Source organism: Rhinolophus sinicus, chromosome 3 (genome assembly GCF_057876585.1).
Source record: "Rhinolophus sinicus isolate RSI-liver-muscle chromosome 3, RSI-T2T, whole genome shotgun sequence".
Classification (NCBI taxonomy): Eukaryota; Metazoa; Chordata; class Mammalia; order Chiroptera; family Rhinolophidae; genus Rhinolophus; species Rhinolophus sinicus.
Genome location: NC_142503.1, coordinates 75,996,105 through 76,014,047, shown reverse-complemented (window position 1 = coordinate 76,014,047; position 17,943 = coordinate 75,996,105). Strand labels below are relative to the sequence as shown.

The 17,943-nt window shown below is 38.6% G+C and overlaps 1 protein-coding gene across 2 annotated transcripts in view; it reads left to right on the top strand.

Annotated features, from left to right (window-relative positions):
• EPB41L4A (erythrocyte membrane protein band 4.1 like 4A) overlaps window positions 1–17,943 on the top strand; it is a 226,423-nt gene that overhangs the window by 83,340 nt on the left and 125,140 nt on the right. For both annotated transcript variants that reach the window (XM_019727789.3, XM_019727788.3), the window contains exon 2: window positions 4,885–4,989. In XM_019727789.3, coding sequence (XP_019583348.2) covers window positions 4,885–4,989 — 105 coding nt within the window. The remainder of the gene's footprint in view (window positions 1–4,884; window positions 4,990–17,943) is intronic.

Here is a 17,943-nt window from a genome sequence, read left to right as displayed (position 1 = left end):
ATTTACTGCCAGCATCCATGCTTTCTGAGTCTTGTCGTATTACAATGTGACACATGAGAATTAAGAGGTTTCTATGTATGTTTGCTTCAAGTAGTGACAGAAATATAGCATTTCTGAAGTTCATCTGGCTTTCCTCCAGATGCGTGTATAGACACACCCATAATATCCAGAAAGCTATAGAGGGAATCATGAAACATCATGTTTTCTCTTAGGTCAGCTCTGGAGTCATTGCGTAACACTGCATACTTTCCTTATGGTTTCTCTGTACAGGAAACAAATATGCTGAAGTATGACATTTGTAAAGAATTTTCAGCACTAGATTCTATATAAATGCAGCATTGTCACAGAGGATAGACAGACTACGTTCTGATATTTTTGGAATAATAGCTTTGGAAAAGGATGATTCCTTCTGTGCATGAAATTTTTGCTATTTCCATATACTTTCCAAACTACTAGCTGGTTTGCCAACCTTGCTTTTGTGTATATTTTTCATGAGATATAAAAAGAATATTATATCTTTTTTATACTTCATAATATGTATGAGAAAGCTAACATTTCTTGTGGAAGTAGAAGCAGAAAATATTTTTCGTAAAGACAACCTTGATATATATATTCATAAAATCTGCCCCATAAGGACAATTCATTCTACTTTTGTTCACAAAGCACTTCTTGATCTGCTTGCAATGGGAATTGTGTGGTTCTACCTGCTCTAGTTACCCTGTCTGTTCTTGTCTGTGGCTGACTAGGAGAATGGACCCAGGGCAGAGATTAGATCAAGATGGAATAGTAGCCTCATATGCCAGCCTCCCAGAAATATTTTGAAGTAACAGGAAAGATATGTGTGCATTTTTCCACAGCAGTCTGGAAAATAAGAAAGGCTAATCTCAGCTGGCCAGAAACTATATATAAAAAAAAATAAATTCCTGAGGCAAAAGGCAAATGTGAAACAATTGCAGATGAAAATCATACTCCAATACGTGGGCAGGAGAACTATGGAAGGAGATAGTGATGGAGTAAGGCTTGCTCTGAATTTAGTGGCTGTGGATTTATTGGCGTGAGAGAAGACCTAAGCAACCATCCGGGTGACGTCTGTAGAACTTGCAAAACACCCAGTGTTTTTTCAGTAAATGCTTTTCATGGTTACTTAGCAAGAGTCAGCTATTATTGTTTGTGGCCAAGAACTCTGCTTGATGCAACCATATTTCTATGATAAACTCTTTGTATTCATGATATTTTTAGCATACAGCTGTATGCTAAATTTACTATACTCTTACTCAGGATTTTTACTTGGGACCCTGCCATGGTTCTTGGACCCAAACACACATATTCACTGCTCTCGCAGGGCAAGGAGGCTGGTGGATTGCCTGGCTGTTCCTATTTAGTACTTCAAGAATGCTGGGAAACCCAGCTTAGGGATGGGTCACTGTTACTCCTTGTCACAATTGACTATCTCTGGATGAGCGAATTCTCAACTCTTCCTTCATCTTTGCATCACTTACTCAGGAGTCAAAATCCTTAGCTGAAACCAGGCTATGTGCCATGGCCCAGCTGCCAGGTGCTACAGAGTCTGGTTCCTGCCTCCACCAAGATGCATAGAGTGGGAAATCCTCTCCAAATAGGGAGGTGGCTTGATATTATACACCCAGAACAAAAGAACTAAAATGGGAAATTCTCCATTAAGACTATTTAACATCAGATACTCTTAATATAACTCAAATGAAAGAACAAAAATCTTGTAATCATCTCAGAGTCCCATAAAGAAATTGATAAAATTATCATTCATTGTTGATTAAAAATCAAAACAGAATAAAACAAAAAGAGCAAAAAGCAGGAATGAGAGGAACCTTCTCTTTGATAAAGGGTATATACAAAGAGCTGTATAGCAGCCATTATACTCAGTGGTGACATTTTTGAAGCAGTTCCCTTGAAGTCAATAAGAAGAGAAGGATGGATGTTCTCACAACTCTCTGTTGTTCTTTAATTGAGGCCCCAGCCAATGCAGTAAGAAAAACAAAGAAATATGGAGGAGGCGTTTTGGAGAAGAAGAACTGGAACACGTACTCTTTGTAGAAAATGTGATTATATGAAAAGATGCCACAAACTCATATCATTAATATGACTTTAGCAAGATGGCTAGGAAATAGAAAAAACAGTTGCTTACCAATACATTAGCAGTAGCCATTCAGAAAGAATAATATACCAATAAGGCTATAAAATATAAGAATAAGCCTGTATTAGTTTTCTATTACTGCACAACACATTTTCACAAATTAGTGGCTTAAATATACCCCCGTTTATTATCTCACCAGTCTATAAGTCAGAAGTCTAGGATGGCATGGCTGGGTTCGCTGCTCAGTCTCAAAAAGCTGAAATCAAGGTGTTGGTGGCTGGGCTTTTATCTGAGGGCTCTGGGGAGAGATCCACTCCCAGACTCTCACACTGTTATCATATCCCTGGCTGTAGAACTGAGGTGCCCATTTTCTTACTGGCTGTCAGCTAGGGCCCACTCTCAGCTCCTTGAGGCTGTTCTCATTGCTTTCTCAGATGGCCCCCTCCATCTTTCAAGTGGCAGGGACCTGTGCAGTTGTTCTCCTGCTTTGGATATCTTTTACTTTCCCTCTGACTTTCTCTTTTGCTGGAGAAAGTGTTTTGCTTGTAAAAACCCAAATGATTAGATCAGATCTTACGTCAATACTCTCCCTATATTAAGGCCAACTGTGACATAACATATCACAATCAGAGGAGTATTATTTCATCAAATTTACCGGTTCTAAGGATTACAGCAGGATGAATTTTTGGAGTGGGGGGGCATTTTGTAAATTGTGTCTGCCGCAAAGCCCAAGTAGAATTTTATAACACCTACTTGAAAAAAAAAGTATAAAATTTTTTTGATGGATGTAAAAGAAAACCCTATAGGTTTCACTTTGTAAATACATCATCCCCCCAAGTCTGTTAATTAAATTGAATTCCAGTCAGATTCCCAACAGTATTGTTTATTAAATTGGCAAATGGTTTTAAACTTCCCCTAGTAGAGAAAAATATCTAAGAATTGGCAAAGACAATTTTGAAAAAGAATGATGGATATCAACAAATTAAACTAAACTCATTAAAATCTTTGAGGATTGGTCCAGGAATAATCCATGGGCTAGAATGAGGGTTCATTTGGTAGATGATAACGTTGTTTCAAATCCAAACGGAAATGACAGCCTTTCTGGTAAATGGTGCAGTTGTCTATCCTTTGGAAACAAAGTAAGGCCCTTATCACAAGCACAAAAATAATTTCCAGATAGAGTGAAGAACTAAATATACTAAATTGTATTAGAAGTACTTAGTAGAATTTGCTGATAAACTTTGGGTTAGAGAATGCCTAACCCAAATGCTAGGAAATGCAGTTGATTACTAAGCACATGATGGAGGAATTACCCCTTACCGCATTTTTGTTCAATCAGATTGGAAAAATTTTGCTCAATCCAAATGTTGGCAAGGGTGTGAGGAAACATACTCTCATTGAATGAATTATAATGGTCTTTTTGGCAGTGCCTATTGTAATCATCCTTCGAATGAGTAATTTACTTCCAGATTTTTACCCCAGCTGAAGACATAGGTACATACGCACAACGAGGCATTTACTGGATGTGGCATTGTTCTGATGCCAACAACCTAAAGATCTATCGTAAAAGGGCTTTTTATTTATAAATCTAATGGGTTTTGAAAAAGGGACCAATTAAGTTTAACCAAGATAAGTTAAAGGAAAACAAAATACCTATGGGATTTGAAATAAGAATCATTTCTCCCAGTTGTGTGTTTTCTCACCTCTTATCACCCATTTAATTATTCATTTAATCAAAACATTTCCTTTACATTACAAATTCATTTTCTAAAAGTAGGACAGTATTGAGTGCTCACCATACAGGAGTAAGCGTGTAATGGGGATTCTCTGAGAGAAAATGCAACTGAACAAAGCCCTACTTCATTAACACAATGTGTGACCTCTTGGGGATTTCTTTCACTATCCTGTTGTATCTGCCAGTGATGGGACAAAAGAAAGGAAACATCTCTGTCTGTACATATACCATGGAAATGGATTATTTTCAAGATTAATGTGGTATGTGGAATAGTGCTTGCTGATTAAATGTTTATCTCATATGTGTGAATAATTGGTATTTAATAAATTAAATGATAATCATAATTTAAAGGATCTGTGTATGTAGTGGGAGGGGGGAGAAGAGAGATTAGAGTGTTAGATAGATGTCAGCATTTACAAAGCAGCCAAGGGAAACGTTTTCTTTATCTCTTTGCTTATGTGAAAGATAAAGTAAAAAATATCTTCACTGGGGCTTTTCAGAACATTAGCTTTGACATCTTTATGTGTTTATTAGTTGAGGATCGAATATAAAAGCTTTGGCTATTGTTATTTTGACTTTCTATATCTTCTGTATTTGTTGGAAGAGTAATGCTGTAAGGTGAAGATTTCTCTTTAAGGTGAATGGTGGGATTTTAACCAAAATAAGTGTTTTTTAATGAATTTATTAGATGCTCTTTATATAAAAGATTATCTTTATTGAAAGAATTCTGTCCTTAAAAAAAAAAAAGAATTTTGTCCTGAAGATAATTTACAATCCCATAAGGAAAGAAGTTTATATTAATTTAAAACCCACCACAATTTCAAGATTGCTTTCCAAGGCAATTTCTTTAATGCACTTTACTTAAAATCCTATTTTTCATTGTAATTGAGGCCAAATTTACAGAGGGAACTATGGGCTAATAAAATTGCTCCCGTTGTGAGCAAAGCTAATAAAAACTGAGAACTCTGACTGTGTCCCACTGAGGAAGACAAAACATCTTGTTAAAAAAAAATAATAACACTATGAATTATTTTTGCAGAAGTCAACGAAAGGCTCCGTTGTCCTTGACCACGTATTCCGTCACATAAACCTTGTGGAGATAGATTATTTTGGTCTGCGTTACTGTGACAGAAGCCATCAGACAGTGAGTACAATGACTTCGTATTAAATTGTTCTGCTTATAAAATTTAATTCTATCTCTGGCCGTTCCTGATGTGGTTTTAGGTGGTTAGTGTCCTTGAAAGTGAAAATGACTGAAAACCTTAAACATATTTTCCCTTGCTAATTTCTTTGCATTTTTTTTCTTCTCACCAAAAATCTGTAAAGTTGCAGTATTCACAACTCATATGGGTGTACTCCTCTTTGCAGATGACTTACCTGGTTTTCAGTTTTGCTACCATATCGTAGAAAGAACATTCCATCCATACTGTTAAAGAGGACTAAATAAACCACGTAATGTGTTAGGAAGCAAATGGTTGGTCTCTTGAAGTGAGAGATCTTGTTGCCTTTAAAAAAGTGAATGATTAAAGAGAAGAAATACATACAGTGTACAAAGTTGCCTACTTTTTAGAAGTTAGTCAAGGAATTGTAAAATAAAATAAGTAGGGGTTCTCATTCATGAGCTTGATGGTATAAGAATAATAAAGGTAACCGAGCTTTTTCTCTCTGATGTCAATTGTTCTCAAGGGCTTAACTCAGAACATCTTCCTGACTGGATGGTTAGAGTTGCTAAGAAACTCACCAGGTTGGTTAGTCTTGATTCCTATGGTTATAAAGCTGAAAAGCTGTTTCTTGATGATGAACAGAGGAAAGACTTTGTAGGTACAAAAGGGTATTTGTTAGTGACTTTTGTTTTAGTCTGAGAAAGTTCTTAACCTCAGGTAGACAGTCTTATTATGCAAAATGCTTGTGTCTACCTTGCAAATACCCTGTTAATGTTCCTTTTATTTTTCATTCTGCTTACCTCCTGTTGAAATAAAGCTTTCCTCCTCTTCCTTCATCAGTTCTTCTCCTAGCCTCCACTGGGGTTATCTGGGGTCTATTCAGTGAGGGACTTGATTCTCTGCCCAGGTCCCAGAAATGTGCTAGGATGAGAAGAGGCAGGCAAATGGAATGTTATTGATGGTGATAAGTTGTGATTTTTCTTGAGCTAGTTTCATTATGTGTTCTGTTTCATAGGAGGATTCGCAAAGTAGGAATAAAAAGTTGGGTGTGTTGGTTGGCTTTCCTCAGAGAGGAATAGCTTTCTAAGGGCAAACAGTCATTAATGCACATTTCAAAGGAAGAGAATGGGCATATTCAGAAGTTCACTGAATTCTATCCCATACAGGCCATAAGGCAATACAGCACAACTGTAAACCTATACTGAAAGATTAGATTGAAGGCTGTAGAAGATATCTTGCATTACATTCATAGTTTTGAAATAGCATTTTTCCTAACTGAAAAATAATACAGTTTTCTGATCTTATCTAGTATGTCAGACCTTGCCTGGAAAGATTGACTGTCTTGCTAAAATTATGTAGACCTTATCTGCCTTTTTTTATTTTTATTTTTTACTTTCCAAAAGGAAAAAAAATGTGGAACGCTAGAGAATTTCAAACAATGGCCTGTGTAGTTGCAAAAGAATTAGCAGTTGGTTTTGATAATTTATTCAAAGTTTTCAAGGGCTTTTGTTAAGACCCTAAAGTTTTCTTTTTCCTACCTTTATTCCTAAGGGCTGGCATTTGTGACAGTGTTTGTAATACGGGTGTTTTAGGAGAAAATAAATTACACAATTGGAAAGGAAAAGCCCTTAAGTCATGTTTTTTGATTAGGTGTCTAAATCACATGAAAAAAAGATTTTTTTTTACCTGCTAAATTTCTTTCTAGTAAACTCAGATAAAATAGAGGTGATTTCTAAACATTGCCTAATCTTTGCATGTTCACGTGTCTGATTGTTTTATGTTCTTTTAATTGTGGGAAGCTGTGAGAATAGGGTCATGAAAATTTACCTTAAGGTAACACTTTCACCAAAGCACACGGTTCTGGAGGGCTGATAGAGTACGTCTAGGTAGGAATATGTGATCCCATTCCTGACTCTCTTCTCTTGGGTACTGAGGCAGAACTTTGGGTCTCCCTCAGGAAAAGCTCAAGCAGACTTTTCATTCCAGGAGGGCAACCACCCAAGGCACAACTTTAAGTTTCTAGGGAAGTTATTGATAAACCCATATTCATATTTCCCTGTCTTCTCCATTAGTAGGAGCAGCCCTGTGTATCCCATAGTTACGTAGGGTAAATATCCCATAGTTACTTAAATAAGAATTTAAAGGACAGCCCGATGTTAGAATGACAAAGGGCACTGTGAAAAATCTTTGTCTTAAAATAGAGTAATGATTTCCATGAATACACCTGCATTACTGAACATCAGATTGGATTTTGTGTATTGCTTTGCTTTTTTTCATGCACCCAATAGTTTATTTTGAATGGGGAATTCCTGTGTAACAAGCTATAGTATAATTAAGATCTACATAGTGAAGGCTTTGAGTCCCTAAGAAGGACCACTTAGGTCAAATCTTGAGGCAAGTAAAAAGAGGAAGTGGGAGAAGGAGCCCTGGGGATAAAAGGGAATAAAGATGACAAGGAAAGCAGAGATGGCTCACTCGCATCAGTTGAAATCAGCCTTAGGCTCCCCTCCCATCAGCAACCCATCATGCCTTGGGGCTATGCCCCAAACTCTGGTGGTGGTGATGGGGGTGTTGAGGGGATGGGAGTGGGTAACCTGCCCCACTGCTAGTCAGCCAGTTATGGTCAAAGTATAAGCATGCAAAGTATAAGCAAGTGAGCTGGACTGTCTGAGATTTAGTGCGTGTTGTATGAGAAGAGAATTAGAGAATTAGAGAGCCACATGCCTGACGAACATGTTCCTCGGACAGGTGGACCTCACATGGCAGAGAATCTGTCTGCCGTAGAGGATCTAGACGTGTTATCATCATCACCCATCACCTTCATTGTCATCAAGGCACCAGGAACTGTTGAACATTTTCCAAATGTTGGCATTAAATGCTCAGAACACCTGTACAAGTTCAGTTTTATTATCCTACCATTAGAGATGAAGAAACAAAGCTAAAAAGGTTAAGCAACTTCCCTAAGGTCACATAGCCAACAAATATTTGGACCAGAATTCAAACTCAAGTCTTAATGTCTCCAAGACCTTTCAACCACTGTAATATCCTGACCGGAATGCATGTAAGATGAAAAGTTTTGCATACTAAGGATACGGATACCAAGGCATTCTCTCTTTCTATGCAATTTACACATTAATGTTTGTTGAGAGGAGTTAAATGCCATTTTACAATAAAGCGAACCTCTCAGATTGACCTTGTGGCAAGAGAGACCGTTTAGGCCTTTGTGTATGCATTCATGGGTTGGTCACCAGTTATTTAATGAACACCTAATACGTACAGGCCATGTGCTGCAGCTTTCTCTGTTTTGCACATAGTCTCAGGAATTCTTGGGAAAGGGAATTTACTGCCTGGAACATTAGGTGGAAAAATACAAATTTTATTAAGCTATATATATGAAACCATTCCTGGGAAGTTCATGTAACAAATGCATTGACTCAGGTGGCACTTATGTGTGAAGAGAAATTGCTAGCTAGATAGAAGTAAACCTTGTACAGCTGACTTGATTTGGAACACTCTGGGGACCATAATTTCTTCACTTCTCAGGTAGGGTCTGGAAAAGAACGTCTAGGGCGTAAAAACAGTTCTTCATGAAGACACGTTTGCTGAGACTGAATTAACACAGCGCTGCATGTGTTAACCCAGACTTACTTTTATCAAGCAGTTCTCTGAAAGATGTACCATGAAGTTCATACTTGCGATTCCTTTTCCCAAAGACAAACGTGAAATCATTTAGCCTGGGCACAGAGCCTACTTTCTGTTCTGCTCTGCTCTCTGTCATCAGGTTCTTTCTTGACCCAGCTCGTCTGAGCAGGCGATACAGCTCTTTGATGTCTTGGACTTACAGAAAATTTCCAGCCTCGAGTTAAGGTGGATGTGAGACAGCCTGTCATAGGGATTAAAAGAACACACGTAGGCGTCAGAGAGATCCAGATTTGTCTCGTGGTCCTACCACTTATTAGTCGTCAATATTTAAAATTCTCTTAAAGTACTGACCATTCGTCTAGAGCAGCAGAACTTCCAGAACAGTCTGTTCCCTCTGGTATATCCTAGAACTGCCTATCACCAGTTTACTTGCTCGCTCAGAAGGCTAATACCTTCCGTTCTCCTGGTGTACGGCCCAGCAGCTCAGCGTGGTGGATCTCTACTTTGAATGGGTACCAGCTCTTTCTATGCTTTGTGTCCTTATCCCCAGCACTTTACAAGGCAAAAGGGACTTTACAGATATAACTAAATTAAGGATTTTGTAATGAGGAAATTATCCTGGATTATCCAGTAAAAGCAGAGCTCAAAGGCATGCATTTACTGGAAGGGGGCCTTGATCCAAGGGATGCAGGCAATTCCTAGAAGCTGGGAGAGGCAAGGAAAGGTGTTCTCCTCTGGATCTTTCAGAAGAAACGCAGCTCTGCCTACACTTTGATTTTAGCCCAGTGTCTTAGTTCAGGCTGTGTAATGAATTACCATCGACCGTGTGGCTTAAACAAGGAACATTCACTTCTCATAGTTCTGGAGGTTGGAAGCCTGAGCTCAGGGTGCCAGCATGTTGGCTTCTGTACGATTCCTCTTCTAGGCGGTAGACAGCTAACTTCTTGTTATAATTTCACGTAGTAAAAAGAGAGCTAGCTAGCTTTCCGGCTTTTTCTTACGGGCACTAATCCCATACTTGAGGGCTCTACCCTCCTGACCTAATTAATTCCTGAAGGTCCCACCTCCAGATCCCATCTCATCAGGATGAGAGTTTCAGCACTGAACTTCGGGGAGACACAAACATTCATTCTGTTGCACCCACTGAGACCATTTTGGACTTCTGAAATTGTAAAATAATAAATTGCTGTTGTCACAGTAGCAAAAAGAAACTGATACCCATGGTTCCATGGGCGCATGTTTTCTTGCTTGCTCCGTGGAAATCTGAGGACTGGCTTGTTTGGCTTTACCACATTGGGCAGAAAGCCGAAGCACTGTTACTTCCCCTGGGTATCATGGCGTACGTCCTTCTGCAGATGCTCAGGATTTCTGTGGTTCAGGCTGCACGGACATCCCTAGACAGTGGTAAGGATTATTAGTTGAGGCTTCAAAATTATTTAGACTCCTTGTTATGAGAGAGGGATGGCGAGATCTATTAATGATAGATGGAGAATTGAAATGACAGTGCAGACTTCTTCACTTTTAAGAATTGGGTAAATTTGAAATGACTATGAGGCTAGGAGGACCATGAGCCACCCCTTTGGGGGTTCAGAAGTTATTATAAATGGAGTGACTGCTTTTGGAGTCACAAGATGGGTCTGAGTCCTGTATCTGCTCCTAATGAATCAAGTCACTTAATTTTTCTGAATCTTGAGAATCATAATGCTCCCCTTCCCCAACTGTCAGGATTGTTATAGCACCAAATTAGAGAACACATGAAAGCTTTTTGTAGATTATAAGGTGTTAAACATTTACCAGGCCTTTCCTCTTGAAACTAGGATGGAGGAAAATATTCCTGGTTATATATATATTTAAAGATGGAATAGAGGATAGAAAGAAACAGAGGGAAGAAGAGAGAAAATCAAATAAGTTCTGTACTCTTAAATACTTTGGAGATTTTTGCAGCTGAGCTTTGTTGATATTGAAAGCAGCAATAGGGATAAATGTGCTATCCCAATACAACTTCTGGTTTTGAAATTAGTTATAATCGCGTCTTGTTTTAATGTTAGCATTTGAGGCTCTTTTACAAATTACTCCTTCAAAAGCAGTCGTTCTATATAATTAAGCCTTTTCCCAGAATGTGAAATTCAACCTGGCTTTGAGAATCAGGCTGCTGGATCTGCGGCCCTGTGACTTTAGAAGTCAAAGAAGGAGGGAAACATGTGGCACAGAGATACAGCCAGCATGTACATAGGCTTTTCCTTTAATGAACTCTTCTTGTCTTCATCAAGACTGTGAAAACATAATGTAAATGGAGCCACTTTAAAATGGGCTTGGATCAGAGCTGCCATCCCAGCGGCTCTGCCTTGCATGGCTTCCTCCTCAAACTTTTGAAATGTTAAAAAGAGCAAAATAACCTCTGGACTGGGCCTAAACAGCGTTGTATCCCAAACAACTGTTTGTAAAGATAACACGAAACCAGATATTATGACTAATAGACTGAAAATTGAAAACATCCTTTAGAGTTAACATCACTGTTAGCTTAGCTGCACTTACAGACATGCCTGCCTTCGTTGATGTAATCGTTCCCCTCCCCCTCTCATATTAAATACCCCTTGCCTTTACCTGCTCATTGGAACACTCTTTGGGTTTCTGCTGGAATAAGTGCTTTCAGAATAGCTATACTTTGGATCTCAAATAAACTCTTGTTGCCTCTCACTTTGCCCTTTTATTTTTAAGTTAACAAACAATGAAAGCAATGATATGGTACCTTCCTGACTTCTTGACCCTCCACACAGACTTAGTTGCTTCTTACCCAGCTTCTCCTCTCCCCTCCTCTCCTCTCTCCTCCTCTCCTATCCCCTCCTCTCCCCTTCCTTTTCTTCCCCTCCCCTCCCCTCAGCTCCCCTCCCCACCCCTCAGCCCAAAAACCTCTTACCTGTATCTTTTCACCTCTCACTTCTATATCTTTAACCCTCTCTCCCTCTATTCTCTCTCCCATCAGAGTTTGGGCATGTTTAAGTCTCTCCTATTTAAAACCACTCTTCCCCCGCTCCCGTGCCCTCCTCTGTCTGCTGCGGTATTCACTCAGTGTGACACCTGAACTCCAGAAAGCCTCATCTAAATTCATTACCTCCACTTCTCAAATCTGATTTATTCCTAAACTTCTCACAGTTCAGCTTCGATACCTATCATACCACTGAAATCATCCTCAGAGGTCTCCAGTTGCTAAATCCAAGTGATACTTTCAGCTCTTATCTTTCTTGACCTTTCTGTTGCATTGACCCTCATCACTCACTCTTTGAAATCTTCTCATTTTGCTCTAAAGACAGCACATGCTCTTTGTTTGCCTCTTTTCAAGTTTTCTTCTGGTTATTCCTGTTCAGTCTTCTTTATGATCACTTCTCCTCTGCCGATTTCATAAAATGCTGATATTCACCAGGATTTTGTCCTTGATTCTCTTATGCTGCCACTGGGTGCAGGCTCACACGTTAAATACTATCTCTTTGGACACTGTCTCTGAAGTAATTTCCTTTAAAAATACAAGCTAAACTGTGTATATATTTGTATCTCCCTCTGCCCTCATTGCTCTGAGTCTTACTGAGCAAACACCATCCTCGTCCACGGAGCACTAACCACAGGCTCTTCCATGAGTAAAGGTGTTCTTCGTGTCCCAATGTATTGTATTTCGCGGTGTGAGTGAGAGTTGACATTCTGTAATTTTATGTTCTGGTAAACACCCATAATGACTGATGAGATGTGTGTAAATAATAACGTGAGTCTTCTTACGAAGAAGGAAAGGAAGTTTGTTGTGTTGGATTATTAACAAATTGGAACTTTTAGTCTTTGAAGCATCTTTGAGCATCTTGTGGGGTACAGAGGGCAAAGATCAGGAAGGAGAAAGCTTTTCTTCAGTAGCCCTTTAACTTTATGAAGAGTATCATGAACAATGCAGCAGCCTGGGAGGACTGACGACGACACATGAAGGAGATCTGGGGAAAAACTGTGGCTGGAGGCTTTTCAAGAGTCCAGGGGTCTGAAAGGGAGTGCCACAGCTCTAAAGCTCTCGTTTTCCTGCTGTTCAATCTGTGTCACTCTTCCTATGTAATTGGGTCTACTCCGTGGTTTAAATTACTAGTGAAAGGCTCAAATGACCCTAAAATTTGTATCTCCAACCCTGATGTCTCAAGAGGCATTATACTGTGTAAAGAATACAGGCTCTGGATCCAGCCTGTCTGGATTCAGACTCACTGTAGGACATGAGAGAGCCGTATGGCGATGGATGAGTCTCCTAACTTCTCTGTACCTTAGTTCCCCTATTTATGAATTGGCTTTGAGAATCAGGCTGCTGGATAGGGTAGTTGTACTTCAAGGGTAGTTGAGGGTTAAAGGAGTCTATATAAAACACTCTGTGGTCAGTGCAATGTAAGTGTTAGAGCTCTTACTCTGCACTTGGATGTCCCTCAGTTACCTCAAATGCAATGTATTCAAACTGGAGTTATCATGTCTCCTTCCAGATCTCCTCTTTTTCTTATGTTCTTGAGAGCAGTGATTTTCCAGAATATATTTTTTTTAAAAGGCAAGCTATGTACGTGTGTATAATTTTACATTGACAGTAAAAATTTTTACAGTAAAAATTTTATCATAATTTTAATTAAGTAGATGCAAATTTTTGGTTTATCATAAACACTGACATTGTAAACTCTGTCATATTACTCTAAAATGTATCCAATGAATCTATACATCATAGCAATCTTATACTCATCAACCTCTAAAAAAATATACCTGAACCAGCTTTTCATTAAGTCACAATATTTTTTTCCTTTTATCTCCTTAAACTTGTATTTCTATCTTACTTTCTTCATAAAATTTCCTCTTATTATATTTTTACTAAATGTATTTATGACAATATCATACATATAAATAGAAATTTTAAAAGTTTATATCCTGAGACCTTAAAGCTCTGCTTGTTATTGGGCTTTAAGAGTAATTATTACTATGGTTATCAGTATACAATTAATTAAAACAGCAAAATATTATGATTTTTTAATAATTATTAAACATAAAAAATATTTATTGGAAATGCGTCTCTTAATGAAATGAATGAGGCATTTTCTTCATTAGGCCCAGTACGCTTGGATGATTATAATATATTCCTGGAGTGAGATAGTGTCTCAGCAATAATTTTATTACTGTGTTTTTCATAGATATGAGCACTGAATAACTTAAATAGGTAACACAGGTTTCTTAGATAGGAAGATAGAAAATGAAGGAATTTTGATAAAGAAAGATCACTCAATTCCTTGAATTCTGAGTTACATGCCAAAAATTACAGAGATCTATCATCTAAAATTATTTTTAGTAATCTACCAGGTGCCTCAAATGCAATGTAGTTATCATATTCCCTTCTAAATCTGCTTTTTCTTTTTCTTTTATTTTATTTTATTGAGGTATAATTGACATATATTATATTACTTTCAGGTATACAACATAATGATTTCATATTTGTATTTTCCGCGAAATGATTACCACGTAAGTCTAGTTATCATCCGTCACCATATATAGTTACAATTTTTTTTTAATTAAAGTTTATTGGGGTAACAATTGTTAGTAAAGTTACATAGGTTTCAGGTGTACAATTCTGTAATACATCATCTATATGTCACATTGCATGTTCACCACCCAGAGCGTGTTCTCCTTCCATCACCATACATTTGATCCCCTTTACCCTCTTCTACCAACCCCCTCTCCCCTTACCCTCTGGTAACCACTAAACTCGTCTGTGTCTATGAGTTTTTGTTTCATTTGTTTGTCTTGTTCCTTTGTTGTTTTCAGTTTTATATACCTTATGATTTCACTGGTATATGGTATATAATTTTATTTTGATAATGAGAGCTCTTAAGGTTTATTCCCTTAGCAACTTTCAAATATGCAATACAGTATTATCAACTATAGTCACAATTCTGTACATTATGTTACTCATTTTATAACTTAAAGGTTGTCGTTTTGACTCCCTTCACCTCTTTTTCTTGTTCCTGAGAGATGTGATTGCTCAGACCACAAATTGGATCCTCTTTCAATTAATTGAAAGCAGTGAATTCAAAACCATCTCACTTGTAAATGATTTATTAATCATTGTATTCATTCAGTTTCACAATTTCTGGGAAATGTATTAAAAAGTGTTTTACCAAGATTTATCAAAGGAGTATTATGCTTTTTCTCTTCTTAGAGGCACGTGATTTAATTCAATTTAGTTGGAAAGGATTAGGAAAATTAAAAATTGTTAACTTTAGCATACATTTGCCAATACAAGATTTTTTATAACATGCTTGTCTCTAATTATATACTTTATATTTTCATCAGAATCTTGGAGCTGCAGATTTAGTTCATTCATTTTATGGAAAATGTCCAACGTATAACTCTTGGCAAAGCCATTCAGTCATCAAACCAGTCAGCCAAACCAGCTTGCTTTTCTCTCAGTTGTCAATTTAAATAAAAATGTTAACATGTGTTCTGTGAAAAGTACTTCACTTTGGAATTTTATTTCTGAGATGGACAGATAGATAAGGCACAGTGTTGTGTCACTTAGATAAGATAGGCTTATCAGGGCTTTGATTTGTTTTATTCTTATGGGACTCTTCCTCATGAGCCACGTATAGTTTGATTATAGCTGGAAGATGGAAGTTACAAGCTCATTAAATAAAAATCATAACTCCATTTGCTGCCCTAATGTATAATCTATCTGAATTCAAAACAGCCTAACTATGGGCCGAAGTACCTTGTTTCTGTCATGTTGCCTAGCCCTTACCAGAAGTAAGTTTATGGTAAGGAAAGACATAATTTATGGTGTCTTTATTAAAGGCAACTTGGCTAGGATTGGTATTTTAAAATTTTCCTATGTTTCTGCTCCTCGCATTTTTCACAACCTGGGGCCTTGTGCCACAGAGAGATTGAAGTGATGAGAGGTGCCTCTCCACTTGAACTTGGGAAAGGGAGATTGTGAAAGGAGGTTGCAGTGGAAAGGAGAACTGGCATCTTAACTTCAGGGCTATTGTTAGGTAGGTCAGTTTTAGAGAAGACTGTGCATGGACATTGAGGGCCTGGGAACAGTCTGTTGGCTGTGTACCTTTCAGGAAGTTTCCACATACATATGCCCAAGGTGCTTGCACCTCTGTTTGGATACCTGATTGTTCAAACTAGGGTGTCTTTTCTAACTCAGTCATCTTTCTTTCCCCTCATAGCTAACCAGGCACCCAGTTCTGTCAGTTCTACTTCTTAATAGCTGGAGGGACTATATAATTCACCATCCAGCCCAGGGTACTTTTGACAGTGAAAAGGGCCACTGCTAATAACTGAGCTAGGACAGCAGTCGTAAGAGGTCTTATGGTTGGTCACCTATTAACCTCCCTAGAATCAGTCTCCATCTCTGAATTCTACCTCCGGTGCCAGCACCTCGGCTTGCATTTCTGTAATAGCTTTCTGACTGGTGTTCCTGTCTTTGCTCTGGTTCCCTCGTGTTTTCCCCACTGCAGTTATAGTTTGTTTACAGAAAGGCAACTTGAATGATGCCTTTTCTGTGGCTTAAAATTTTTTAATGGATCCCTAAGGGAGAATCTGAATTCCTTAACATGGAGTACAAGGCACTTCAAGATAAGTGTCCCTTCTTTGCTCTTGAGCTTCCGCTCTTGCAGTGGAAGTCTTCTCTTCGGTCCTCCCACTCACGCTCCACCCAGCCCCACGCTCCAGGTACATTAGACCCACGCGTGAGTAGCTGCACGCCTTACTTAGCGCGTAGTGTCTCAGAGTGAGGGATGCTGCTCCCCCTGTCTGGACACCCTTCTGGTTCTCTTCCCTTCCTCATTTTTACCTGGTTAAGTCCTGCTCTTCCTTATCACGCAGGTCAGATGTCTCTGATGTCTCCTTCTTCCTGAAACTTCCTCGCACCCCCCAGAAATTCCCTAGGCTTACTCTCATCACATGTTACAAAATACTGCCTTGTATTTGCCTGTTAAGTAATGTCCCCCACTTGACTGGAAACTCCATGAGGGGAGGGTTTGTGCCTGTTTGTCACTCTGTTACCACCTTCTGTCACTGCCAGCTAAGTGATCTGTAACATTAGTGACGGAAAGAACTCTCACCGAGACAGCGTGGGCAGGCCAGACGAAGGTGAGACCACGATGAGAGCACGTCCCTTGCCTCTCCTTTCCGGTCTGGCTGCCGCTTCCTGGCTCTGATGTTCTGTGAATTAACTGCCTTGTTTCTCTTATTGAAAGGCTTTTCCTGTTCATATTTCACCTATGTGAAAAAAACAACAACAGAAAACAAAAAAAAAACTTTACTAAGATGTGAGAAAGTTAGGTTGGAAATGTGTAGGATTGTAAGGAATTACCGAAATACACTATTGTTAGGGTGTTGCTATTAGAATTCTTCTCTAGCGGTAGTGTAGTGTGTGGTAGGAGGTGGATAGGATTTGCGTTCAGGTCATGTCACTGGGAACTTTATGGTTGTGGATCCCATGATTTTTTTTTTTTAAATTGCTTTCAATAAACTGTATTTTTAATAAAACAGTGGATATTTCTATTTCTCTATAGTTGAACAGTTTCTATGAAGAAAGGGAGAGGTGACATTTTTCTGGGATCATTTTCTGTTTAAAGTGGTCTGATCTCTTCTGAGTGCAGACATGTGATGCATCGTGAGAATTCAGCAGCTGCCATGCTGGGAAGAACCCTGGGAGGTGCTGAGAGGGGAGCCTGCTCCACTGCCGCCCGCTGAGCTGCTGGGGCTAAGCGTGCTTTCCTCACTCAAGCACCTGGGGAGAAGAGCGTGCTTTCATTGTCCTTCACTTTCTTCGTTCTGTGTGGATTTTGACATGGATTCAAAAATGCTTTTGAAGGACCTGGGTTTGTTTAGCGTCAGCTCTGGGGCTCACCTTAAACTTAATCCTCTCCCTTTTTTTCCTCTTCCTTTTCCCTCTCAGATGGTTGATCACAATAGGCACAAATGTGTCTTCCATTGGTCATACATAATAAAATATTTTATCCTGTGGCTTTCATAAATTCGTCGTTTCCCAGGTTTAGGGAGGTGAGGGACTGAATTCTATCTTGCATAGAAAGTTTTTCTTCAAAAATGACACCTAGTGCCTTTTTCCACCAAAAATAGATTAAAAGGAGGAACAGTTGAAAATGATAAAGATTCAAATACTTTAAAACAAAACTGCCAGGAATGGGATAAATCTCACTATATATACATACCCACATATATTTATATATACAATTAAGTATGCAGATATGTTAAGTATTCTTGTCAATAAAACA